Here is a 13958-nt window from a genome sequence, read left to right as displayed (position 1 = left end):
GCTGGCAGGCTTCTGATGGGACCACACGGGCTGGATGCCCCAGTGGCCCTTCGGGGTTAGGGATCACCTGACAAGGTGGGATCTCAGAAATGATGCAATTGCTCCTTTCATGTTTCCCTTTTTACTGCCGGAGTTCAGCAAGAGACTTGCTCTGCAGTGGCGGCACATTTTTCACACAGGCTGGCACGGGGCTGAGGGAGGTGGCACTGCTGCAGCACCATGGAACCAGCTCTGCTCTTGTGCAGCTCCTTGCACCCAGCAGCAGCCAGGGTTTATTTGTCCTGCTGTGGTCACCGTGCCCTCAATGCTCTCCCCACATGCTGCGCTCCCACTGGCTCTCAGACAGCTTCGGCCAGCCAGCAACAGCTCAAAACCCATGGAAATAACTCAGTGCTACCATTAAGTTTAAAAAACCAGCCCACAACAAAACCCCAAAAACAAAACCAGAACCCAAACATCACACACAGGACAACATTCTGTGCTACCCACATAACCACCCCGGGCATCATCATCCCTGATTCTGCAGATTGAGGTGATCCCTAATTAAATGAGAGGGATGCTCCAACAGAAGAAGGTTTTCAAACCAACCAGTTCACTCAGCCACAAACCTCCTCTCAAACTGTGTTTCTGATTCTCTTCAGAGCTCTCCAGAAAGGGTTTTCAAAGCCAACTTGCTAAAACCCATGGCCTGGTGTGGCATGGGCACATCAGTGACACAAACTTCACGTGCAGAGGAAGTTTCAACCATCACACTGAAGTGCCCTCAGCCTGACCAGCTCCCAGCAGCCTGGAATGCAGCTGGAGCAGGGTCAGGGCTGTGGAACTGGCACCAGAGATGGCACCAGGACAGGGGTCCCTGGGCTTTCAGCCATGCCTGTGTGAGGACAGGCCATTGGCTAAGGAAGTGCCCCAAAACAGCTGGAGAAGGTCATTATTTCTATACTACCAAAGATTAAAAGAGGAAAGACATCTTAAAGCCAGGATATGGAGGGGTTTGGGTTGTAGGTTTGTTTTTAATAAGCAATAACAAGCTGTAGCACTGAACAAGGAATCTTACAAGATTTGGGGTTATGTATGAAGCCTGGTATCAACATCAACAGCTTTACTAAATAAAACCAAGCCCATGTTAGACACATGCATTGTAGAATAAACTGCAGTCATACACTTTACACTGATTACCAGCCATTATTAATGGCCAGATAATCAGCTACATCCACTGAGAGTGTCACGCAGTAAAGCAATTCTTAGATACTTGTGACTTCTGTAAAATTAACAGAAACTCCCAAGAAAGTCTCAAGAAAAGGGTTTTTTAAAAAAGTCCTTTAATTCAAATAGTCCAATATCCAAGATGAAAGACCCCTGCTCTTCAGAGGCAGTTCTAAAAACATCTGGCAAGGATCATTTTGTTCCATTTCTAGAGGGACAAAACAGGAGAGAACAAAATCACTCCAACTTCAGCAGATTAAAAACCAGTTTATCAGGGCCTGAAAGTGACTGGCACTGCAGCCAAGAGCATCTGCTTATGGTCACTGTTGGAAGGCAGGATATTGAGCCAAGTGCATCCTTAATTTTAACCCAAAATTATCTTATGCATGTCATGTTCATACACTGCACACTTCAAAATGTAAAAGGGACAAGCACGTTCAGGCTACTCAACCTTTAACCAAAAAAAAAATCGCACAACTACCACAAACCCGAGTTAAATACCTCAGAGGAACAAGTTCCCTGACTTCACCTGTGTCTTAAACCTTCATTCTTTAAGCAAGATTTTAAAATTAATTTTATAGAAATAGTATCTAATGCTCAGAAAATATTCTTTCCCCTCGTAACTATAAGCTTCATTTAAAACCCATTTTAACAGTGTGTTATGATTTTTAAAAAAAAGCTGAAGTAATTTTGTGCTCTGGGTGAAAAATCCAACCTGTATTTCAGGCAAATGAACTTGTGAGGGAAGGTTCTCAGCGCTTGCTCACTCCAAAGCAGGAATGAATAAACATGTACCAACTCCTGTACCTCCAGAGCAAGCTCCAGCCTGCTCCTGACTGCAGGGGCACCACGGGAAGGACGTGGAGGCTGCCCTGCTGCTGTCTGCAGAAGGAAGTGCTTGCACAAGTTTGAGTCAGACAGGAAAAGCTTTTTCAAGATAACGTTATTTTTTCATCGTGTTTATAGAGGAGGAAAAAAACAACCTATAGAGAGTTCTCAGTGTGTCCCAGAAGGTGGGATGGAGGTGACAATCATTCAGCCAGGTTACTGCAAAGGAAGTGCTCTCTCCACGCAGGAATTACCTGTGTGGGGAACATTTTGCTGGCAGGTGCCATGGAGCACCTCTCTAACACTTGTTTACCTCCAGCTAAGGAAGACACCAGCATTTTGATCATAAGTTCAGAAAAATGAATTGCTGGGAACCATTGCAAAACGCAAAGGTTTTTATCTGGTTACACACGATTTTAACAGAACTGGAGTGTTGTTTACAAGCAGCATTTACACTGGTGAGTAAATGTGCAAATGAATCCAGCATGGAATAATGCTGTTTAAGTGTTTGTCCTGTACAGTTTCTAAAATGGCCAGGCAGTGCCTTTGCACTTCCCAGAGCAAATATTCACTGCCAAACCAGACTGAACACCACAGCAGCACCACTGCTCCAGCACAGCCCCAGTTCCTGTGCAGGACAGTGGAACTGGGCAGCAGCACAGCAGGGAACTCTTCCATAAAGCTTCATCAGATCAGAGACAATAATCAACCTCTGGGGCTCTGAACTTGCTTGACAACACAAGTCTCCAGCTTCCTGAATAGCAAACACGAGAAGAAGCAACAGCTCTTGTTAGAGGTGATAAGCATGAAGAATGGGAAGCATGAAAGGAGCTGGAAGGTATCCCTAGTTCCACCATACACCTGGAAACAAGCTCTAATTAAAACAAATTACATCCTAAAGAATTGGAAGGAAGGGGAAAGAGGTAATCTTACTGATTTATGCCTGGAAAAAAAAGCTGAAATGAAGGCAAAACAAAGGGAAGAGACTGTTCTTCATCTGAAGGACAATATTCAAGCACTTCCCATGATATATCTGCAATTTCTAACAGCTGTTTGGAGTGGCATTAACTCACCAGACCACCTACCAGCACTGCCTGAACTGGGAGAATCTGCTGGGCACCCAGCCAGGACAAAACTCTCCGTTAGGAACAACTGCAGGAGCACAGCTCCAGGCTGACCAAGGAGGATGGGGCAGTTCAGAGCACTGCCAGCACCAAGACACCTCACAGCCTCATCCGACTGCCAGCCAGGCTTTCCTTGGGTTGCTTTTTCTGGGGGAGGGCTGTGGGTTTTAGGGGTTTTCTCTGGCTGGGGGGAGCAGGGAGGCTGGGTTTCTCTTTGTGTTGTTGCCTTTTTTTTTTAAACCCAAGTGTACAGCCCTGTGCACCTGAGGAGCACACAAACCTGAGGAGCTGCTTGGTTATAAACTGGCTGCCCAACCCCTTCTCTTCAGCCTAGAAGTGAACATTTAAAACCAATGTTAAGGACACGAGCTAAGCTGCCATATCCCTGTATTCCTGCAGAGCACTGATGGATTCCTGCACATATTCAAGTAGCTCCTTTATTAGGAATAAGAATGTGTCCAAAGCTCAGGCCCATGGAGACTCCTCTCTAAACTAAGAGGTGATCCAGCCAGACTGAAGCTCAAGGGAACTGAGCTCTGTCATCATTAGCAGGACTTGCTTCAGCCAATGGCAAAAGTGACCAGTGATTCACATGAAATAGGTGGTTTTGATTTTTTTTATGCTCTGGAGGTATAAAAGGAAATGGATAAGGGAATGACACTTGGGGTAGGATACAGACATGGACATGGCACTGACACGGGCAGAATTCTGCAGGTTTATTCATCACTCATTCCTCAGCTTCTGACAAGAATCACAGGCTGGGTTGGGTTCAAAGGGACCTTAAAGACCATCTTGTTCCACCCCCTGCCATGGGCAGGGACACCTTCTACTATCCCAGGTTGCTCCAAGCCCCGTCCAACCTGGCCTTGGACACTGTCAGGGATGGGGCAGCCACAGGGTGCTCTGGGCACCCTGTACCAGGGCCTCACCACCCTCACAATACAGGATTTCTTAATTTCTCATCTCATTCTGTGCTCTGTTAGTCTAAAGCTGCTCCCCCTTGTCCTGTCACTCTGTGCCCATGTGAGAAGTCGCTGTCTCTCCCCAGTGACACAGCCCCTGCCAGGTGAGTGACAATGTGTGCAGGGCTAAGGGCCAACCTCCTGCTACAGAGTTCCAGAGATGTCACTGGGAGCAGCACACACAGTCCTGTCCCCTTTCAACCCAAACACTGCAGGAACTCCCAAACAAGTTCCCCTGACTGAAGCATCTCCCCAGCCCCAGAGCCCAGGGTGAGGGGTGAGCTCTGCAGGACCAGGGCAGGATGGCCCCGCTCTGCACAAGGACAGAGCCCTGTGAATGAGAACAGGCTGCACAACCGTGTTTGCTCCACCAGCACACCCGAGTCCTCTCGGACCCATTTATGCTTAGCAGTGACACCGCTGGCTGTCCCACAAGGACCTCAGAGCCCAAGCCCTGCACTTTACTCCACCAGCCCAACCCCGTGTTTGCCAGCCTGGCGAGCCTCTGAGGTGCTGCCTGCACAGCTCTCCCTGAGCTGCTCTGCTGCACAAGGCAGCACTGCTGCGCTTCAGATGCACCAGCGTTATCTGCGTGTGGCTGACAGCAAACACAGCCACAGCAGCTTCTTCTCCTTCACACCTGGGCAAGTGTCAGCGGGATCAGTGCCCTCCATCACCGGGAGAACCACCCATCCTCGGAGCAACCAATGGCTGCAGATGCACGACCCTCCTCTCGCATCACCCAAACAGGCCCAAACATCCCCTGACTGCACTCCTGCAGCGCCGGCAGGGAGGCTCTGCAGCTGCCCAGACCTGCATGCACACAGCTCCACTGAAATCCCAAAAACCCCCCCCAAACCCACCCCGCTGCAGCGTTTCTCCCCGTGCCCCCCTCGGCAGGCAGAGCCCCTGGCAGTGCCCTCCTGCTCCGGGAGCAGCTGCTGCCGTGCTGGCAGGGCTCTGAGGAACATGCAACAGCAATGAAATCATCTCATAAACATTGCAGAAGTGACGAACAACAGCAAAAATCACCATGGTTTCGGGGAGGCCGGAGTGATGTAGCCTACCTGCAGGGGCTGAATGGATCATCCATGACTATGACAGGCGCTTGTGGGTTGGGATGGATTGCTGAGCCCTCTATTACCAGCTCAAACTCTGCCTTTTCCACTCTACCAACTCAAAATGGAGGCACATGCGGGCTGGGAGACCTCGCCGAGCCTGCACTGAGCTTGTGCTGTGACCTAAGCCCGCACGCAGAACGCAGAAACTTCGCCCTCGGACCGGCGGCACTGAGCATGTGCTGTGACCCTCCCTCCCTCCCTCAGCCCTGCCTCCCTCAGCCCTGCCTCCGGAACGGCTCCGCGGGCTGCCCGCGCCAGCCCCGCTCCGCGAGTAAATACAGCGGGGATCCGCGAGTAAATACAGCGGGGATCCGCGAATAAATACAGCCAGGGATCCGCGAATAAATACAGCCAGGGATCCGCGAATAAATACAGCCAGGGATCCGCGAATAAATACAGCGATCAACCCCGACCGGGGATCCGCCAGTACAGCCGGGCTCCCCCCACGCCATCAACCCCAGCCGGGATTCCGGAGATGCAGCCGGGCTCCCCAGGCAATCCCTGCTCTGTAAATAACAGCAATCAGCCCCGGCCCGAGCTCCGCAAATGCAGCCGGGAGCAGCCGAGCCCTCCCCGGCCGCGGGAGGGGATGGAGGCACGGAGGGGTGAGGGAGGGATGAGGGATGAGGGGCCTTGGCTGGGGGATCCCGCACGGCCAACGCGCCGAGCCCAGCCCGGCCCCTGCGCTGCTCCAGGTGCGATCCAAGCACCAGCCCCAGCGCCTTGCTACTCCCGCTGCTGAAAATCGCCTTCCTTCCAAGGCTCTGAGGGCTTCAGGTGCTAAAGCTCCACGTTTGAATGCACAGTTCATGTGCTGGAAAGCGGAGCACGAAGCTTAGTCACAGAACACTCGCGTTCTCCTGTCAGTGCTGCAGCGTACAGAGCATTTAGGGAATATTAATTCTCACAACCAGCACGTGTGAACACAGCGTGAACCCCCGAGGAGCCAGGCCTGACTCACTGCCTGAGCTTCCCGCACCAGCCTTCATCCCTGACCTCCCTATTTTTATTACTTAATTCTCAAACATGCTCTTAGGTACCATTTACATGAAGGGAACATCCCTTCCCCTGCAGCACGCAAGGCTTTAATTAGGATACATCCCTCTACATTTTCCAGAGGATTTCCCTCTATTTCCCTCTTTTTTCTGAGATGCCTCAATCTACCATGAGGCTAAAGAAGGAGAAAAAGTTTCCCAAATTTTCAAGTCTGGAAGACAGAGTAAGCAAAGCAGATCAGGCCACAAAACAAACCTTGATCTTGTCCTACAATACTCCAGTGAGAAATTTTCATTGTAGCATAGGTGGATACACAATTTCCTTGTTGATTATTCTCTGTTACCTCCCACCCCCTGCTTGGGAACCTTCACCAAGAGCCTGGCTCCTTCAATGAACTACCGTAATAATTTAATTGTTCAGTAAACTGAGTGTTTCAGCTCCTGTGGCTCTGCTGAAACGATCTAAAGCCATTCCCTAAGATACAGGACACCCCAAAAATCACATCGCTCACAACATCCCCCAGCAAGAACACTCCAGAAGATTAAAAATAAAGGAAAAGCAAATGTTGTGCAACTAAAACACAAACGCTTCCCAAAACCTCCACTCCGAAATTCATCCAAGCCTTGAATGTTTGGCATTATTTTTTTCTACAACACTAAACAATGTTTGGGAGGAAGGATTTTGATCCATGGCCATGAAACTCTCTAGAATAGTACCTGGTTATTTCTTAGTTCCAAGCAAAAATTCAGCAGCTTTTAAATCTATGTATACTCAGAGGTGTCAGTGTCAGCCTTCACTTAGCTCCTCTCTCTGAACCTTCCCCATTCCAAGACAAAATATAGGCTTGAAGAGCTGGAATTAGGAAAAAAGCCTGGCTGCAACCAAATGAAGGAAAACCTACTTTTGAGAGCTGGCCAGTCTGAGTAATTAGCTGATCAGTGAGTGCTCTGCTTTGTCATTTCATCGATCTCTTCAGGCTCAGTCATTCTCTAATAGCTGGAAGAATTAACAGCTACTTCTACACAGAAAGTGGGTTTAAAACCCCACTGACAGCAACAAAAATGGCATTTCACAGGAGAAATCATCCATTAGCCACCAATACAAACACTCAAACCCAAAATGCATTGAAGTACAGTGACAAACACAGGGGTCACAGAGGGTGCTGAGTATCAGAGAGGGGCACCATAAAAACCTCATAAATGCCTTGCCTTGGTGGACTGCTCAAAAGAAAATACACCAGTAATGTTCCAAAAGCATTCTAACATATTGTTATATGTTCAACTTCGGGATATTCCCAGGGCTCAGCATAGCAAGATTGGCTCCCAGAGACTCACAGTGAAGGGGAAGTGCCCGAGTGAGGGAGTTTCACCAGTCCAGTTCCCTCTCAGCCACAAAGACAGATTAAGACACTTCAGAATAAGGTACAGGAAGCCTCATAAATAGGCAATTACATAATAAATACCCACACAGGGAGTTCCTTCCTAACTGCAAGCAGTTAGTGGCTGGCAATGCCCTGAAGCACAAAGATTCAGATCTGCATTAGAAACAGTAAATCTACCATGTAACAATTCAAATATTTATTATTTATATGCTTATCTAATCCCTGCTTCAAATGAGACTTTTCTCCACAATAGCTCTGGAAATCAAGGTCCACAGCTGATTGTGTTCTGCACTGAAAGGAACAATCACCTTCCAGTGGGCACAGACCTGGGCCAATTTATTCACCTTTCCCTGGAGTGCTCATGGGAATATCCCCCCTGAACCACAAAATCCTCAAGGCTGGCACTTGTGAGGCATTTTCTGTGTTCAGAAAGTCCCATACATGGAGAAAGTGTTGTGTTTGGACCCAGAAAATAACAAAGCTACAGCCTGGCCTGAGCTGTGCTTTCCAAACACAGCTGTCCAAGGCTGGCTGAACAAACCCCAGGCAGATTGAAGAGCGTGCTGGACACACCTTCCTCAAATACGAACTGATTCCCAAAGAAGTTCTTTCTGTACCTCTCATTTGTTCTAGGCCAGCAAAGCATAAACCAGGAATTCCTGCTATGGGACTCTGAAATGACTATTTTCATATGAAAGCAGGAATTTCCACACTTGCAAAACTTTCAATTTAATTTCTTAGAAGTGTCTAAATTGCAACTTTGCTGACTAGAAGATGCAAATGATTTTTAGAAGTATTTTCAGGGGTGTACATTCAACCAACAAGACAGCCAAGAATTCCTGATAAAATCTGCAACATGTAAAAAGCTTCCACATTTCCAAGAAGCTGTTTAGAAGCAGCACATTATTTACCAGAGACGCATCCGGATGTCAGGACTCACTGCACAATTTTGTTTCGTACTCTGATTTTTCTCTTGTATAAACACACGCTCAGAAAGGTGCAGCTTCTCCCTTGCATCCCTTCCACCCCACCTTCCTACCAGCTGGATTTTGACCTTTCTTCCCTTGAGTAATTTTCATAGAATTAAGGTTGAAAAAGACCTCCAAGATCATCAAGTCCAACTTTTGAGTGAACACCAGCTCAGGTCAGCAGTGGAGTTTAAAAGCCATTTTCACATACCTTGTCTCTGGATTATAGCCCAGGATGTAGAAAAATGAATCCACTCGTGCCTTGAACTCTCTAGCAGCAAATATGTCAGAGAAATGGGAGATGTTGCACTTCCCTCTGAAAGAAAGAAAGAGGAGAAAACAGCATTAGAATTCTAGCTTGAATAACAGCTACTTTAATTAAGTGCCACTGCAATCTGGGTAGAAGCCACAGGCATCCTTGCTCTCATAAATGTCCAAAACATCATAAATACAAGGCTGTTGTAAGAAAAATCCACGTGGGTTCTTCCCACGGTGGGAAGGGAAGGAAATGCAGTTACAGCAGCTCAGATGGTGCTCCACAAACATTCATTAATTCTCCTCCAGCCAGCACAGCCCCGAGGAGCCCAAATTTAATCAGCCCAACAAACAATAGCTAGAAATGCAATCCTGACAATGTCTAATTTGCAAAGTTTCTACAGTTCTGTTACAGTTACATTTTCCAAAATTCTACTGTCCACATTGTTGAAGTCAGCTTTCTTTCTATTTAAGAGGCTGAATAAAACTTCAGTTTAACAAAAACTCCAAATAAAAAGCAGAGCTGTGGTGCTTTTAGCAAGTCTGCAATCCAAATTCCAAGCAAGCAGAAGTTTCTTCCTTCTATTTTCATTCCTGAGAGAGTAAAACATACAAAGACTTATTAAAAAAAAAGAGGAAAAATGGATTCTTGAGGATTTATTAGCTTGTTCTAGCCCAGATTGCTAATAATTTTTTTGATACAGCTTGCTGATGAAGTCATTATCCTTAAGATGAGCATTAAGACCGACTATAAGAAGTTGCTTCCTATTTCCTGGATGGTTTGTTGCTGCTCGTGCTCTGCCAGTCACACAGCCCAGTTTGCTGCCCCGGGGTAAATCACATCAGAAGCAGGCAGAGAAATGAGCCAGGCAGACAGGCCTGGGCCTTTTTATCTAAACCTGAGTCAGTGCAATGAACACAAACACAAGATATTTCTTTTCCTCAGACTGTCAGGCTCTAACACAGATCTCATCTCTCCTCACTGGTATCTCCTGAACAGTGCTCACCGTTATAAATGGGCTGCTAAGGGGCTTATTGAACATGGTAAAGGTTTGCCAGTTCTGGTTAAAAAGGAATAAAAAGTGCTGTAGCCACCAGCACACCCAGAGGAATCATTGTTTTCCTGCAGTGATCCTGCTGAGCAGCGTGGGCACAGAGATGCAGAGCTGGCATCCCTCAGCAAAGGCATCCCTGAACAAGAGCACTGGGGAGGCCAAAACGCTCAGCTCGTTCCCCTTCCTCATCTTTTCAGGGTAAAGCACTTCGGAAAGGCTTCAGCAGCCAGCAGCCTCTCAGAGCTCTGCCCTGGACCTGGAGCTCTGAGTAAACAGCTGCTGCAGGGCACAGGAATGCCCCAGGAGGATGAGGGATGAATAAAGTCAGGGCTGTTTTGAGGCAAAATTGCTCCTGGGAGTGGAGGCTGCAGAGCTGCCCCTGGGCCTGCCCAGTGCCCAGCCCATGCCCCTCCTGGCAGACCAAAAGCAGCCCTGGACACTGCCCAGGGCCTGGCAGGTTGCAAAGGACCAGCAGCAGGTCTGTGAAAATCACTCACTAACAGTGATATTCTCACTGGAGGCTGACGCTGGTTTCCAAGTTTAGTCATTTAGAAAGACACAAAATGAGCAGGGGGATTTGTTTCGATATTTCACATTAAATTCACATTTTAAAGTATTCTGGGGAAAGGGTTTTAGCTTCCTTTCAATAATTCACCTGCCAGCTAGTAAGTATTTTCCAGATAAGCTGCGTTATCTCTATCGATGGCAGCAGCACATCCTGTTCACAGCATTTCAGACCAGGAGTTCTGCATTTCACCAGGAAGATTTACCAGAGAGGGAAAAAGCACGTAACTTTTATTACACACTTCCACAGAGATCTACAACTACCCTCTAGTTAAATTTTTCCACTGGTTAGAGCAGAAGATTGGTAGTTACAATCACTGGTTTTATTACCCAGTTTGTCATCAATTCATTGTGTGTCCAGAGCCATTTGTTTGCAGAGGGCAGAGAAATAATCTCATATTATAATAAATTAGAATTTCGTGTTAACCTTTCATGCATCACGACACATTCTGCCTCCTCCATGTTCTCTGCAAGAACACCATGTGCAATTATCCTTATGCTCATCTTGTACACTCAGAGGGTATTTTTCAAGTTTGTTTGGCACACACGTATATTCCATTTTTATCTTCCCATTTCTATCTTTCTTTAAAGGGAAAAAAAGAGCTGGAAGGATGTAAAAGGGAAGCTAAAACACTCCCAGGGAAAATTCCAGACACACAGTTGAGTTTCTCTGTGTCTGAGCACATTTCCAGCCTGGTTCCATCAGGACAGCCCAGCTCCTGTGAGCTGGGCTGCAGGAACGCTGATTTAAAATTGGAAGGCGACTCAGCAGAGGCACTGTGGAATTCCATGGGCTCCTAGCACACCACTGGAATGCTCTGAGCTTATTAAAAAAGTCTCATATGTAAATCAAAGACTTCCCCCCCCCCACCAGAGGAGAAGCCAGTTTGTCTTGAAGTAAGTGGCTTCAGCAAAGTGACTCTGAACAAAAAAATGTCTCCAGATGGCTCTGGTGAAGCACCATCTGAGCACTATTATCAGGGAGATTATTCAATTTGCATTTTGACAATATCCATGCATGTTTGGCATGCTGAAAATCAGCTGAAAAATAATGCCTTGCTGTTGGGATCTGAAAACATTTGAAGTGAGGGTGTCTCCCTCAGCCCTGTCAAGGTTGGGCAGTTCAGCCAAAAGCCCGGAGAGAGGAAGAGAAGCAGCCCCGGGGAAGGGCAGAGTGCAGGGCACACACCTGGGAGGCAGATTCCCTCCTGGCAGGCAGATTTCCTCTGGGCCAAGCTGCGACCATGGAAAGCACTCAGAAAAAGCCTTTAATGCAGTTTACCCAGGGCAACACTCCGAGAGTCAGTGCTGCAGGAGATGCCACTGTCAGGGGGGAAATCAGGCACTGAGGGAAGGGCAGTGCTTTCTGCAGCAACCAGCAAAGACCTGAACTGGCAGCGATGGGAACCAGCATCTGCTGAGCACCACTGAACGGAGGCTGCAGAATTGCAGCTCCCTGTTGAAGCAGAGCAGAGAGCACAGTCACTCACTGCAGGAGAGGAGGACAAAGCTGAGCTGGGTGTTAATGACCCCCAGCCCCAGGAACCTCTGTCCCAGGCAGGCTGTCCCCAGCCCATGACTGACCTGAGGGCAGCAGCGTGGTAGGTGTCCACGTAGTCAGAGATGAAGAGCTCTCGGTTCTTGATCACCGGGTCTGTGATCACCAGCTCCCGCCCCGAGTCTGCAGGGAGCAAACACAAACAACCCCTGACACACCAGCTGGGCCACCACTGCCCCTGTGCAGCATCCCTGGCAGGTCACAGCTCGAGGAGTTCCTCAGATACCCATTCTGAGGTGACAAACACGCTGTTCACGTGGCCAGGAAAGTAGGGGATGTAAGAATTAATGTGCAGGAACATCATATCCATTCCTACACATCAATTCTCCCAGAGCTTCTGAAGGGAAAGAGTTCTCAGGGGCACTGGGTGACACATCTGGACCACCAGGAGCACTCACTCCCAGCTGAAAGGAACCAAGGAAATTAATTTGTTCTGGTTTCCAGGATAAGGTTTTGGTTGTTGCGCATATTTAATGTCAGACCTTCAACAAAATCCTGACAGTAGGAACTGCGCAGTGCTCTGGTAAATATTGATATTCACGTTCAAACACAAAAAATTCTGAGTGTTAACAAAGAACTGGAAGACAACTTTTTCCATGACTTCTTTCTAATACCTTTGAGGAAGACACAAAGATACTTCTCCACTCACATGAGACTGCATAAAAAAACAGCCATGCTATCAAAAATACTTTTTGACACTGTGCCTGTAATCTCATTGTTGGAAGTTTCAAATAAATTAGTAAGAGAAATGTTAGATTTGTGGAGCTTTTGCTAAAAGCACACACATAAAATATCCTTAAAAAGGGGAACGTGTGCTCAACTTTGTTCTGTCAGGCACCAGAAAGTTGCTGCATTCCATATTTCAATCATCAACTTTTATCATCATGGTTCACCTTGGAGTATCTTCAGAATTTTTAACAGTTGCCTCAAGGAAATTTCCTGGTAAGAACAGAAGCAAATGTTATGTCTTCCCTGGAGGCAAGAGATAAATGGCACTGGTATATGATACTAAAGTTTCTTCTGCTTCTATTAAACCCAAGATTACACTTGTTTTTGCAAAGAGAAAAGGAGAAACTCAGCTCCAAGTGCTTCAGCTCCATCCCTCACTGCAATATTAATCACAGTGAATATTCATGTGTGTAAGGGAGCATGGCTGTAAAAGACAGTTCTCATGGCACTGTGGCAGAACCACAAAAAACAGAAGAGATCCACAATTTCTGCAGATAATCTGGTGCTCAGTTAGTTATCAGTACAGTGTCCAAGAGGACCACCAAGGACCCAGGCTTATTTTGCTTTTCTCTCCTCTCTCAAAGAGGGAATTATAATTATTATTATTAATACACTATTATTAATATTGTCGTTATTATTATAAATTATTAGTAACAATACAGCCCAGCACGTCCACCACACCTGGAATGCCCCTGATTACAGGGACAGGACACACACCAGTGACAACAGGCAGGTAAGAAACCATCAGCCCTTTTCTAATACATTGTTCTCACCACGTCCTGGTTCCACAGCCCTGTGCAGAATTGTTGTGGCTTTGTTAAACCTCGGATTGAGGGCAGAAGCAGAGCAGGGCTGGCTCTGCAGAGCCCACTCACCGTTCTCGTTGTGCCTGTCCTGCACCAGGTGCTGGTACACGGAGTCGGGCACCTCGGACTGGCGGTAGTACCACTTCACGTTCATCAGCAGATGGTCCCTCTTGCTCTGAAAAACAACCCTGGAGCATTACTGACAGGGAAACCAGACCAGAGCCCACTCAGTCCTCGCTGGGAAAAACCCCTGAGGTCAGACTCTAAGGGAGGAAGGCATTTCTGGTGACAGATTGATTTTCAGCCCAGACAAAGGCAAGGAGAACCTCCTGCTCACCGTGCAGTTGTATCTCTGTGTGCATGTGACCAGCAAACCCCAATCCACTGACTCCCATTAACTAACCC

At 47.4% G+C, this 13958-nt stretch overlaps 1 protein-coding gene across 6 annotated transcripts in view; it reads right to left on the bottom strand.

Moving 5' to 3' along the window:
- The window catches only part of RERE (arginine-glutamic acid dipeptide repeats), a 177630-nt gene that overhangs the window by 71238 nt on the left and 92434 nt on the right, over window positions 1-13958 (bottom strand). For 5 of the 6 annotated variants that reach the window (XM_032131832.1, XM_032131835.1, XM_032131837.1 and 2 more), the window contains exons 4-6: window positions 13623-13728; window positions 12045-12141; window positions 8798-8902 (exon numbers count right to left, since the gene is read on the bottom strand). In XM_032131832.1, the coding sequence (XP_031987723.1) occupies window positions 8798-8902; window positions 12045-12141; window positions 13623-13728 (308 nt within the window). Of the gene's footprint in view, window positions 1-5187; window positions 5374-8797; window positions 8903-12044; window positions 12142-13622; window positions 13729-13958 lie in introns of those variants that run through there. The other variant, XM_032131838.1, reaches the window with a different exon arrangement.

The sequence above is a fragment of the Corvus moneduloides genome, chromosome 22 (genome assembly GCF_009650955.1).
Source record: "Corvus moneduloides isolate bCorMon1 chromosome 22, bCorMon1.pri, whole genome shotgun sequence".
Taxonomy (NCBI): Eukaryota; Metazoa; Chordata; class Aves; order Passeriformes; family Corvidae; genus Corvus; species Corvus moneduloides.
Note: the sequence above shows the minus strand (reverse complement) of the source record. Positions and strands in the feature narration are given on the sequence as shown.